The 15,041-nt window shown below is 27.1% G+C and overlaps 1 protein-coding gene across 4 annotated transcripts in view; it reads right to left on the bottom strand.

The window, feature by feature from the left end:
* Positions 1–4,263: 4,263 nt before the first annotated feature.
* The window catches only part of LOC136987434 (micronuclear linker histone polyprotein-like), a 35,617-nt gene continuing 24,839 nt past the window's right edge, over positions 4,264–15,041 (bottom strand). For 2 of the 4 annotated variants that reach the window (XM_067285170.1, XM_067285172.1), the window contains 3 exons: positions 13,042–13,124; positions 8,209–8,370; positions 4,264–7,563 (listed from right to left, as the gene is read on the bottom strand). In XM_067285170.1, coding sequence (XP_067141271.1) covers positions 5,019–7,563; positions 8,209–8,370; positions 13,042–13,124 — 2,790 coding nt within the window. In that variant the 3' untranslated portion in view covers positions 4,264–5,018. The other 2 variants (XM_067285171.1, XM_067285173.1) reach the window with 2 other exon arrangements.

The following is a 15,041-nucleotide window of genomic DNA, read 5'->3' as shown; positions in this document are numbered from 1 at the left end:
AATAATCAATAGGACACTCATACAAATAGTAAAAGAATATATTTAAAGTTCACAAAATACTTGTCATATTTTGTTGTTAGTAATGCACTGCAACATTGACAACACAATGATAAAATGAGCAGATATTTATTGTAACATCATCACAATGCTGGGCTGCAATTTTTAATCATATTTTAAATTTATTTAATTTAAAATGTATGCTCTCCACCTGAAATTAGTGGTGTCTTGCCCCTGTACATCATATTTTTCTTCTAGTAATTTAGTTGTGCCAGTCATCTAATACCTTTCAGAGAAAAATTTTTAAATTGAAATAACATGAGTTCCAGTTTGCATCAGAAGTTTACATATAATTAATTGGGGCTGCTTGCCCTTAGGCTTTCCATATCTGGTCTTGTTTTTCATCTAACTAACTCCATTCTCATGATTATGAAATAGCAGACAGTCAGATGAATGACAGTAGGAATTTATAGGTCTACAATTTTTTCAAATTTCAGCTTAACTAGAGTATCTCTATATTGATGTCACTGCTTTTGATATTTCGTTTTTTTTCACTTTATATCATAGCCATTAACTTAACTAAATTAGAAATTAAATGAAAGATTGTTAACTTCAAAAGTTTTAAGCTAAAATACAAAACAGTAAATAGTTCTAATCTATTTAATGAAAGAATTTTTTTTCATAAATATGAGTACAATATGCAAAGATAAAATGCTCAGAAAAGAATAACCATTGCTTGAAACAGTGAATATAAGCTAGTTTAAGGTTAAATATTTTAATTACATAAATAAAAAGTTGTATTTGCTGTTAAATTCCTCTCGTTGTTTTCTTCCATCATGCAGTCTAATTTTTATACAAACCATTCCTGGTGCTGTACAAATGTAGTTCTACTTCTGTAAGCTAAGTTTCTTTTTAATAAATACTCCTGTTGCCATAATTCAAATTCTATACAGTTATGACTGGTAATTTAAACCATATAACTTAATTTAATGCTATTTTTCATTATTGCAAGAAATATAAAGGAATCATCTGTAACAATATTAATAAAGGGATAAAATTTTGTTCATTTTATTCCCAATGCATCACTATGTGCATTATACTGTGTTAACAGCTGCTAGTGTGCATTTTTAATTAAAAAAAAAATAAAAGATATTCAAAATGATTTATAGATAATAGAAAACAATCAGACTAATATACACATAGCAAAAAATTACTTAAATACTTTGTGTGTTTGTTATCTTAGCATTTATATATATTACAAATTATTATTTCATATGAATCGTGCAATGGAAATAATAAATAAATAATCACAACAATGCAATGAAAAAACTCAAAACAAATAAAATTTCAAAATTAGATTTAATGAATACATTGATTATAAATTACCATTAAAAAGCTACACTACAATGCACATACAGGACAAAAATATTATATAAAATAAGATTTTTAAAATAATTTATAAGTCAGAAATTAATTTAATTCCATCATTAAGATATTTAACAAATTTGTCACAAAGGAATTTCTAATTTATATATACTGGAAATTGTCTTGTCATTTTGTTAAAGTATATGAAAATAGTCATCTTGTGTTAAAGAATCTCTAATTTAGATAATCATACAGGTAATGCATAAAAATATATTTTATTAATGTGTTTATATTTTGCAAAATTGTAAAAAAATTTATGAACTTAATAAATTTAAACTGACACACAAACTTTATGCAGATTGATAAACTTTCAGTGTTTTGTGTATGTTTTAAAAATATAATTTTAAGTTATAGTTTTTACTGTCAGAAAAAAATTAATTTTTTATAATACTTAAAAAAAAATAGAATAGTTTATTTCACAAACAATGCTAAAATAATCAAAAATTAAATGTAATGAATTAGATTAAATTTCTTCTCAATCTATTACACCATCATCTTTTCATGGTACACTTTTGATTTTAGTTGGGAGGGGTAAACCACATCATGATAAGTATTAAGTCATTGCAATATTATGAGAAATATTCTGAAAGATAAAATTATGTTGAAAGTATTTTGTAGAAAAAACATTTAAATATAAAATTGCAAAAATAATATGAATTTGAACTACTCACAAATGAAAGTAGAAAAATCATTATGTAGAAAAATGATTTTCCTACATTACTTGATTTCAAATATATACATATACTTTGATGTCATTTCTTGAATATATCAAATAGATTTCTTTTCTTTAAATCTTTCTTCTTTTAAATATTACAACAACGATAAATTGTTAAGATAAAGAAAATACAATCAACATTCTCTCATTTTGAATCCAAGATTTTGCTAAATAAAACCTGTAAAATAAAATAAAAATATAAATTACTTAAATATACTTATAAATTTTGTACATTTATGAGTTTAAATACAAAACAATTGAGAGAAACAATTCCTGAAATATAAATTTTAATTTAAATAGTGATATTTATATCAATTATTATTCCATAAGGCACCTGTAAAAGAAAAATGATTCAACTTATAAAATTCCTTTAGTTAAATTTTTAATTGAATTTTATATCTAAATCTAATATTAAAGAAAAAAAAAAGGTTGGACAAATATGTACATACTGTGTCTTATCAAAAATTTCTTGTAAAAATATAATCATTTGACATCAACTGTATAACTCATTGATATTGAAGATGTTTATAAAATTCATCATAATATAAATGTAATAAATATAATAACTGCCAATTCCTTGAGTTTTATCTTCACTTTTATTAAAACATAATTTATTCACTGAAATTATAAAATTAAAATAATTTAATATAGCACAGTAATGAAAAATTACATTACATTATATATAAATGACAATTCTATTTTAATATTAATAAATAACCTAACAATTGACAAAGTTAATTATTTTTAAAGTTAAGTAAACAAAGTGAAAATTTAATTTAATGCATATTTTAGACATCAAAATAAATGGAATTAAACTGAAAATGAATCAGTGTTACCATACAAATATTACATAATATCAATATAATAACTAAGTATAGATCTTAAATAAAATAAGAAGATATTAAAGAATATGTAAAATAACAAAGCAAGCTTTAATCAAAAAAATTTATTTTGCATTAATACTTTAATTATGCAACTATTCAATATTGTATGACAAGTAAATTATTTTAATTTGATAAATGATTTTCATTTAATATGGCCTAAATGTTTGCACCAGTTCAATTAAAATAACTGTTTCATCCTAAGAATTTTGAAACATGCATCTTATTTTTTGTATATAAAATTAATTGTAAATCTTCGGTAAGAAAAACCATATAATTTTAATGAATGTATTTGAAGAAATTTTTGATTTATTTCTTGGTTCTTTTAGTATGTGCCGCTTGAAAAATTATTAATACTAACAACCTTATGGTGTGAAAATCTGAGAACATTTTAATTATACAACTTTACAAATAGAATTCTTCAGTAAAATTATCTATGAAAAATAGTAATTGGATGAATTAAAAAATATCTTCATTTTAAATACATTTAATAATAAATAAAGAAAATAACATTTTAAAGTAAACAATTTTAATTCAATATAAAAGATAACAAAATTTCAGAATTAAAGAAATTATTAAAATAATACTTACATTTTCTTGTTATATTCATCAAACCACATTCCAAATTTCCTGCTTTACAGTTTAATTTTTTATTTTTAAGCTTATATTCAATTACTAAGGGTGACATCATAATTCACATAATTCCACAATTATCAAATAATAAGCAATTCCTCAATTATCTCTTCCAAAGCTAATTTATAAGAGATAATTCAATTAAAATTGTATCAAAGTAGATTAAAAGGATTACGAGCAAGATATGGATTAATAAATTTATATTTATACATTTATACATATATATCAATGAAGATATAATTTATGTATAAATCAGTCAGAAAAATACTCACTATTTATGAGACTGAAGAGCAAATTAAAGGTTCACCAAAAGAAATACTATTTCCTTTAACAGAAACATCTGAACTTTATTGAACACTCATCCACGTTTAGGAGAACATTCATCAAACCAACTATTGCTTTCCAAAACATCGGATATTAATCCTGATTTTTCAATTGGCATAGGCTTGTATCGTAGAAAAAATTACATGCTGGCAAGCATCAAACTTGCATCAATTTGAGAATTTTGTTGCTTAGATTAGTTTGGCCTTTAACCCATTATTTCTTAGCAAACAACTGGTTGTCCATAAAAAATCTGTGAAGTGCAATTAACAATTACAAAACGACCAACAATTTTCACACAACACTTTTTATTTGTTTACATCTCTAAAAATTCCAAAAAATTGAGGAAATAACATTAAACTATTAATTTCTATAAATCTTCAAAAAAAATTAAAACTTGTTGCCAAATTTCCCTGCATTTTCAGAAAAACTTTACTATTTCATTTTATATAAAATAATAATTTTGGATTAGAAATATATAAAGCTCTGTAATTTCAAAATTAAAAAAATTTTTGGAAACAACTTATCCTCCAAAATGTGAATATCATTCTATTCATGATATAATTAAATGTATTGAAAATGCAGAGATTTAAGTACAAATATGGCAAAAGTTGAAATTTTTAATTTAAAGAAGCATTACATCGCATTTAAGAACACAGTTATTGGGATATACATCATTTCTTAAAATGTAATATAATGAATACTTATGTTAATATACAGAGATATAACAAAAAATTATTCTTTTTCAAGAGAAAAAATGTTCAAACAGAAAATACTCAGAATAGTCTAAAAGTTCTGGTCAAAATGTCTTAGAATACAATAAAAATTGTGTTCAATTTATATAATGAAATGCATTTTTAATCATTTACAAATCATTTACTTTCTTCTTAAAATCAATTTTAATGAAAGAAAACAAAAAGAAAAAAAATTTCTTAAATGTAACAATAATGGCCACATTTAGATGAAATCACCTACCCTGTTCTCTGTATCAAATACATGAAATCTATATGCATGCAATATATGATATGCACAAAAACACTAATACTTCATGAAGAGTCTGATGAATATCTTCGTTTTTGATTGGAACTTTTCTCTTTAGTATTTCTTGACTTTTTTCTGGGTTCGCTATCTGAGCTACTATCGTGGCGTTTTCTGTAATTTCGTTTTTCCCCCTTTCCTCGGCTATCGACTATAGCATGTTTTGAATGTTCGTCACTGTCTGAACTACTACTATTACTTCTGCGTCTAGAACTAGATGGACCTCTATCTGATCTACGATACCTATCCCTGTCTCCTTTATCTCGTCTTCCACGTGCACTGCTATCTGAACTACTGTCACGTCTTCGGCGATTAGAATCCATATATCTATCCCTGACATTTCTATTATATGATCCTCTGTAGCCCTGCCTATCCATATTAGATCTGTTATTCTGCCAACGAGATTGCATTTGTCTTCTCCCAAAATTTCTTTGATATCTTTGAGGTTGCCATCGATAACCTCTATTATCTCTCCAGTTTCGAGACCAAGGCTGTCTTCTGACCCAAGGTCTTCTGTCATCCCAATTTCTAGATGTTGACTGACGAGGTTCACTCTCTGAACTGCTATCTCTTCGATTCCTATTTTTATCTCCATAACGATTTCTCTGAGGTGAACGCTTCTCACTATCAGTGCTAGATTGACTACGTCTATTTCTATCAGCTTCGTGTCTTCCCGAATGAAAATTTTTATGATGTGAGTTATCGTAACGATTTCTTGGTTCTGAACGAGAGCTGTCACTATCTGATGAATGATCTCTTTTTGAAGACTTTTTATCTGTTGGTTTTGACTTCACGTCTTCATCACTACTACTACTGCTGCTACTACTAGATGAACGCTTTTTCTCGATCTTTGGTTTAATTTTTTTACTAGGTTCAGAATGTACTTTTTCTGGACTTTGTCTCTCTTCATCACTGCTATTAATTTGTTTCCGTTCTAACTTTTTAACAGGTTTTGCTTCTTGTTGTATTTTTGAAAATTTTTCAGTTTCAGAATTGTCTTCTTGACTAGATGATGAGTTGCTTTTTCTTTCTGCTCGTTTTTGTCTTATAAGTTTTTGTTCATCATCTTCACTAGCAGAACTACTATCATATAATTTACTACTTCCTCTCTTTTCTCTTGCTTCTAAATGTTTTTCAACTAAATTACTACTAGCTTTTTCTAATTGCTTTTTATTATCAATATTTTTTATAGGTTCATCATCATTACTACTGGAAGAATCACTACTTTTCATAATATTTTTTCCTTCATTTTTAATACCATATTCTTTAGCAGATAAAGCTTTTTTGGATTCTAGCATATGATCTGAAATGTTTTCATTATAATTTCGCAGGGCAGCTGATTTAACTTTCTCACTTTTATGCTCATCAGGAAGCTCATCACTACTTGATTTATTTTTATTAGAAATTTTTGATCTAGAATCCAATATTTCATTTATTGATCTCTTAGATTTGGAGTAATTTTTATCTTCATGCTTTGTTTCCAATTGTTCATTTTCAGAACTAGAACTGCTGTCGTGTCGTCTTTTACTTTCATATTTCTCACTATGGGTTCCAGATGATTGACTACTGGGTCGGTTAGATTTTGAGACATGTTTTGGTAAAATGGACTCTGAAGATTTGCTAGGATAGTTTTCATATTCAAGCTGTCTATTTCTTCCACCATGACCTTGTTCCATTTCAGATTTTTTACTTCTTTCATTATCTCTTGAACGATGCATGCTGCTTTCATAGCTTTTCTTCTCATATTCATTTAGTTTTGATGAATGAATGGATTTTTCACCTTTTTGACTATGTATGAATTGATGACTTTCAAGAGCTTCTTCTGTAGGATGTTTTGATGGTGGACTACTAATTATATTTCTTTCTTTTGAAGACTTTCCTCCTTCAAATCCTTCTTTAATTCTTTCTGTATCTCGTTCTAGTTTCCTATATTTATCATTTTTGTAAGTTTTATATGGATTTTCTTGATAATATTTTTGCCCTAGCTTATCTGCATCTGCTGTTTGTTTTTCAACAGATGCTTCTTTGTGCTTTACATTTTTCATCATATCATGTCGACCACTCTTTGGACTAAGAGAATGTTTATTTGCCATAACATTTTGATCACCTTCACTATCTGAACTATTGCTATCGCTTACTATCATCTTAGGAATTTCATTATCAGAATCATCATTAGACTGACTTCTATATTTTTTAGGCTTATCTGGAAGATTAGCTCTGAAATCTCTTTCTTCATATTTATGTTTTCCTGAATCTTTATCTGGTTTATTAGCAAACTGTTGTATTGTCTTCTTTTCAACTTCCATAGACTCTCTTGCTGAAATTGCACTGACTGATTCCTTCATACCTTTATCATCGTCACTGTCTGAATCAGAATCATGTCGTTTCTTCTTACCTGTGAATTCTTGTTCTGCCAACAGCTTCTTTTTGTGTTTCCGTTCAGTTTTTTCTTCCATGCTATCTAGTTTCATTAACTTCTTCTTCTTCTTCTTTTTTTTCTTATGCTTTTTATCTTTCTTCTTATGCTTTTTCTTTTTAATATCACTTTCTGGACTGTAATGAAAGGATTGTAGACTTTTATAATTAACAAGCTATATATATATATATATAGATTGTTAATTATATATATACAGTCAAACCTGTTTTTATGCGGGGGATAGGGAACCGCATTAAAAAAAAATAGCACGAAACTTCACGAATGGCTGTAAAAAATAGTTTTCGCAACACAATTAAAAAATATTTTTTTATGCAGTCAACAGGGACCGCATAAAAAAAGTCTCACATAGAAAATAACTCAAAACCGTACGAAATAGAATTTATTGACAACAGATGTCAGCACTTGACTGCATCGTCTGGTGTATCGTCTGTTTTACATATTTTTGTCCAGGTGGTGTTTTGTTGACTTAAAAAGTAAATTATTTCATTTTTCGCATATTCATGCAATAATATTACTATAATAAGTGCATTTATGCTATAATAAGTTTATTTAGCTATAATAAGTCAACGTGAGACATGATGAATCGCATGAGACTAGTCGCCAACTAATACCGCACAAATAATAAACGTGAGACATGACAAATCGCATGAGACTAGTCGCCAACTATACCGCACAAATAAAAAAATCGCACATAAAAAGAGCGCATAAAAACAGGTTTGACTGTAATTAATTATCAGCAAATAAATAAATCTTTCTTGTACCTTTCTTGCATTTGAACAGCTTTTCTGTCATCATCATCAGCTTTCATATCATCATCATCATCTTTTTTATCTGTGCTTCCACTTTTTTTCCTACCAACTGGAATCATAAAATCAACTCCCATCTGTTTTGTTGATGCAGCACTCAGCATGGATGCCCTAACACTGAAATTTAACAAAACATTTAAAAATTATTTTTAAATATTAAACACTACAACATAGTTTTAGTTATAAACATCAACATACTGTTATATTGTAAATAAATTTTAAACATTTCAATTAGAAAAGTATTACATAAATTCTAAAATTTTATATATATATTAAAATGTTATAAATTTATGCTTTATAAATACACATTAAACATTTATATAATATAATAAAAATAAATTTTGTATTAAGATAAATTTATTTAATCTTCAATTTTTTAATACTATGTGCAAGAGAATTTTTTTTTATAAAATTCACGAAGCTAATTTTGATTCTCATTTCAATCCAAAAATATGAATCATTTACTTAACTAACTGGAATAATAATGTAATAGAATATTGTTTAGTAATCAAGAAAATAAGATATTTTGAAATAACTACTTAATTTAAAAAATTTCTAACAATCTCAAATCTTAAGCCAGCATTTCTCAAACCACTTGAGGTGATAGACAATATTTTTCCACTTTATTAGATAGTATAGTTGAACTATTACCATCATTGTATCATACAGGCATACAGCCTTATAAAGCCCTTCAAAACAAATAATAAAGAGGCAATGAAATCTGTACCTCTTTATAAACTTAATCGGATAAGACTCAAATCTATGGATATAACAGGGGTTTTTTTTTATTTACTAGGGAAACATTAGGCAATAATAAACAGCTCTTTAGTCTTAATTACAAGTTCTTTAGATGCAATTAACATTAACAAAACTTTGTCCCAAAAAATCTATGTTTAAAGCGTTTCCAATTAGGATAGCATAAAAACTGTTTATCATGTCTACTAATTCTAGTAATCAATAAAAAGTATAAAGGACCTACATTAGACTTACAAATCTTCGTCTGAATGACATATACAGAGGTACAGATATTGCTTTAATTTTGTTTATTATTTAAAATAATTTTGTTAGAAGGATCTTAACTTTTAAACTCAAATTCTGATTCAAAAATAACCAATATATTTTTCACTGTGTTCAAATAAGTGAATGTTTCATTTTTCATTTAGTTCATAAGGCTCAAACCCAATCTAATACTATAAAGAACAAAATGAACATTTTGGATAAACAGTAGACTTGGCAAAAACAGAACAAAAGATATTATAATTACTCAAATATCAACAGCTAAAATCTGCTAGATTTTTTTAGACTTATTTCTTAATAGTCAATTGATTAATTTGGTCTAGCAAAAACCCTATTCAAAGAAAGAGTCAAGACTCAATTCACTACTCTCACTGCATTTTGGTTTTTATAATAAAAATTCTAGAATGTTCCTTAAAAAAAAACCTATGATAAATAATCATTTTGCATCCACTCCACATCTGTTATAAATCAAATCCTGATTCATAACAAATGTGAAATCATGTGTGTGGCAACTTTAAAATTTCAAGTTAATGAACAGTTCTCGATAGATTGATATTTGTAATGATTCAAGATATAGATTATCTTAAAAAAAATAAGGTCTGTCCAAAAAGTTTAGGTAATTTTACAAGACAATAACATTGAAAATAATTAATACATTTTATATTTAATGTTTCATTAACTTTCCTTTACTATCTTCTCCAGAAATAAATATAATTAAAATTTTCCCATCACATCCAAATCCTGCCCAAACCATAATGCTCCCCATGTTGTCTACTGAAATGTGTTCTAGATTCTTTTCTAAAATCATTCCAATAGAAGGCTCACCCAAATTCCACTTTTTTCATCACTAAACATTACATTTTTTCATTGTTCTTTCCACAACATGTGTTTTCTTGCTCAGTATACCTTGCCTCAATGTGTTGTCATTTTAAGGGAGGTTGTTTGGCCATTGTGAAAGTAATTGTTGGTGATGATTTTAATAGATTATGAATGGTGTTTTTACTTACTTTATGAACCACATCTACTGCAAATCTTACTTCAAATTCTACAACATCTGTTTGAAAAAACAGATGTAAATTTGAAGTAAGCTTTAAAATTCTTTCATGTTCAGTAGTCTTCCAGATATTGGTTTAGGTTTCCAATTTTCACCTTTTTCAATAACTATATATTCCTGAGGCAGACTTATGAATTTCTTTAGCAATCTGATTAACTGTAGCACCCTTCAGTTTTTCTTTTCCAAATGTAAACCACATCATTGTAAATTGTTTGTTTCTTGGCATGAGTAATATTACAGATATAGCATTTGTTGAAATTTGTTAAAATAATGCTTTCTTGTGATATTTTAAAGAATTTAATGAAATTATTAATACTTGTAAGGTTTAAAGATGTAAAAAAATACAATAAATAAAAATTACCTAAACTTTTTGGATACACATTATTCAATTTACTTGAATTTTTAAATTAAATTATTGGGTAAAATTCTTCTTAGCAGTAAATATTTATTAATTAATATAATAAAAATATTGTTATTTTTATTTAAATAGAATTTTTCACAAAAAACTAAATTACCTAACTTTTTAGACAAACCTTAATTTTATTAATATGGAAACATGCTAATATTAGACCACAGTATAGCTGTTGGATAGCAACCAGAAAGAAAATTAAAGGAAGCAATTTTTATAGAATTTAGCGATTTAAAATATTTAATTATCAAAATATATTGTCCAATTAATTTTAGAAAATTGTATCATTATAAATAATTTATTAAATAAACAAATATGATTAAACTTTATATAACAATATAATATTTTAATTTACTATTTAAATTCCCTAAAAAAAATATAATAATAATAGTAATTATTATTATATATATATATATATATATATACATACACACAGGTATGTATATATGTGTATATATGTAATTATACAGGTAAATATTACCTAAAAATTTCATATTAATCAAATATAGCAAAATTATAAAAAAACAAAGATATATAGCATAATTATTTTAATAAATATTGTAAGTATGCAATTTTTTCAAATTGCAGCCCAACAAAACTGGAACTTTATTAAAATAGTTAGTCTGAATTTTATTTATTTTAATATCCAGCAACAACTGTCTAATTACAACAATAAATGCATTATCTGCAATTATATGATAACAATTATATATGTTATATACTAAAAAATCTTTATTCATAATATTTGATACATGTTTTGTTGTCACATTTAATATCTGTAAAAGTTATATTTCTAAAGTATATATTAAAAAATAAAAAATCAGATTAAAAATATTTTAATTAGTTCCTGAAAGATAAATCCACATTATAATTTCAATTAAAAGCTATTCAAAAGAAATACAACATAATAATTTATCTATGTTAAACAATAAATTCACAAAATAATTTTAAAAAATTAAAAAACTTTTATGCATTTTTTTTAAAACATGGGAATTGTAAATGTAGAATAAGCTGAGTAGGAAAAATGAAAATTATAAAATAACATGAACATTTTTCTTTTTCTAATTTGAACTCAGTGATGATGATAGTAGAGAAGAACTTTTGTCAGAATGAAAATAAGTTTTTCATGCAGACAAGCTGGAATACTAAAAAGTTATTAGATGTTTAGTTACTAATTTTCCTAAGTGATACTGTCCTGCTATGTTAAAGATTGAAATTTATAGCTGCAAATTTACCAGAAAACTGTTTTGACCTTTATGAAATTTTAAATTCAGTAAAAAATTTCAAATAAGTAATATGCTATACGGATTTGACGATATCAGCCACTTTTGAAGAATTTACTTAAGAGCTGTTATTCAATAACACTTAAAAGTGAAATAACAATTTTTTAAAGAAATTATTTTCCAAAAAAAGAAGGAATAAGCTATTATGTAAGATGAATATTCTATTTTAAAAGTCATTGAAACATTCAGTTAACTTTGACTACATATAAATTTAAATACATCTGAAATATGCTACAGTAATTATTTTTATTCCTTTGCTTTTTTGATACAATAATTCATAAATTGTATGTAATATAGAATATCATATTTCTCATTTTAAACATTCAAAATATGTTCATATTATCGCTCATTAAAAACTATGTTTATATGGAAATCCATTCAAATCGTCTTTTTCTATCTAAACATTTTAAGCAAAAAAAAAATTATTACTGTTATTAAGGTTTATAATGTTATGAAAGAAATATTAATAAGATGAAGTATAACACCAAATCAAAATTCTATAATAATATTAAGGCTTAAATTTAAAATAAGTTTTTAACATGTTAATTGTTTAATAATTATAAACAATCTAGTACTATTCATTTTAAGAAAAAAGAACATTTGAACTCAATTCACTAAATAATTATTCTATATATTATACAATTTAGTGAACTGAATTCAATCAATATTATACTGTAATTAAAAATTTTTTAGTATTGACAGCAAATATTTTTTTAAAATTATTGTTAAGATGATTACTTGAGATGATTATAACAATTTTAAACTTGGCCAGTATTTCTTGTTGAACTGACTAACATGTACAAACCTTTTCTTAGATGATGTCCATGCCCCAAATTGATATCATCAGTCAACAATCTGATCCTCCAACCCTTTTTCGTTGTAATATTCAGTTACAAAGGGTTGACTGTTGATCACAAAGTAGAATGATATTCTTTAGTTTCTTATGATCAATCATTCAGAGCCCTTGGGAATGATGTGTAGAAAACCAATCTAACTCTCATACCTTCGTACAATGTTGTTCTCACCTGGAAAGTCCTACCCCTTCGACATGCTCTGTCTCCAAAGTATCTCTTTCTCCCTGATTACGCTTCAGTGCTTCTGTAAGATCCTAAAATTTTGATCATTATAAATTTATTAATTCATAAGATTAATTTTAAAAATTATTAAATAAAATTTCAGCTTAAAATAATTTAAATTTCATAATAAAAATTCAAAATTTTTAATAATTCACTTAAAATATATTTTATATTAACTATGATTTCCATTTTATTTCTGTAAACTGGTAGAATTGAATTCTGATCGAATTCTCATTTATTATAAAATTTATTGTAAGAATTTCAATAATATCCATGTAAATTTTTTCAAATTCATAAGATTACTTAAAAATACACAAAATCTAAATTGTTATAAATAATAAAAATCATATCTTTAATCAAGTAAAAATATTATAAATAAAACAGATTAAAAATTGATATACACTGGCAGAAAATAAAATTCTAACACCAAGAAAAAATTAGTTTAGAGGAAATGAAATTCAGGCAAAGCATTTGTCTAGGTGACATATTTATTTGATTGAATTTTTAAAGTCACAGGCTAAAGAATGTGTGAGAAGATCCATTTCAAATGTGAAGTGGTTGTGAGTTAAGGTTTGAGTCAAGAATGCCTTTAAGGAAACAAAGAAGACAGTATCAGCAGCTTATACTGAGTTTGAATGAGGCCATGTAATAGGACTATGAGAAGGTGGATTTTCTTTTCGTGCTATTGCAGAAAGACTTGGTAGAGATGTATCCACTGTGTATGATTGTTGGCAGGCTGTGGTCACAGGAAGATGCTGTCTCAAGAAAACCTGGGTCTGGCCTCACACTGGCCACTACTGAGAGGATGCATGGCTGTGAGGCATCATACTGCATCTGCAGCAGAAATTAGAGCTTCTGTTGGTGCCAGAGTGACCCAGTGAACTGTAACAAATTGATTACTTGAGGGACGGCTCCGAGCCAGATGCCCTGTGGCATCTTGGCTCTGAATGCCATTCCACTAACTCCAAATCAGTGCCATCTGTGACTTCAGTGGTGTCAAGCAAGAGCTTGGAGGGTAAAGTGGAGATCTGTTGTGTTCTCAGATGAAAGCCATTTCTGTCTTGGTGCCAGTGATGGCCATATGTTGGTTAGGAGGAAGCCAGGTGAGCACTTGGAACCAAGCTGTCTGTGGCATAGACACATTGGACCTACACCAGAAGTTATGGTCTGGGGAGCAATTTCCTATGACAGCAGGAGCACTCTCATTGTTGTCCCAAGCACCTTGACAGCAATTTTGTATATCAGACTGGTGAGTGAACTGGTTGTACTGCCATTCATGAGCAATATTTAAGGGAGTGTTTTCCAACAGGATAACGCTCGTCCTCATACAGCTCACCCAGCTGTCACCCAGGATGCTCTACAGAGTGCCAACATGTTGCCCTGGCCTGCGAGATCACCAGATCTTTCTCCCATCAAGCAGGTATGGGACATTATTAGACGACAAATTCAACATCACCCACAACCAGCATTAACTGTTGCTGATTTGACTGACCAAGGGCAACAGGCATGGAACACCATACCACAAAATGACATACAGCACCTGTACGACACAATGCATGCACTTTTGCATGCTTGCATTCAAAATCATGGTGACTACAGTGGTTATTAATTAATGTACCATGTTCAATCCAGACAAAAAATAACGCTCAACAAGTTTACATTGCGTATTTACAGTAAACATGATTTGCATGTTCATAGTGACGCTACGTGCATCACCCTTCTTCTTCTAGAGCAAAATTTGAATAGATGTCATCTTTCAGATATGAAAACACACCTACAAAGTTTCGCTTATCTAGCACAACTCTTTCTTGGTGTTGAGATTTTATTTTCCATCAGTGTATTTTTGATCAACTACAAAGACAGACAAACATGAGAACTTCAGCAATAAATCTATGAATACAAAGTTTAATTTATTGACATACTATTAAAATTACAAAAATTAAAAATTA

The sequence above is a fragment of the Centruroides vittatus genome, unplaced genomic scaffold (genome assembly GCF_030686945.1).
Source record: "Centruroides vittatus isolate TY-2023 unplaced genomic scaffold, ASM3068694v2 scaffold_211, whole genome shotgun sequence".
Lineage (NCBI taxonomy): Eukaryota > Metazoa > Arthropoda > Arachnida > Scorpiones > Buthidae > Centruroides > Centruroides vittatus.
This window is presented reverse-complemented; position numbering and strand designations above follow the sequence as displayed.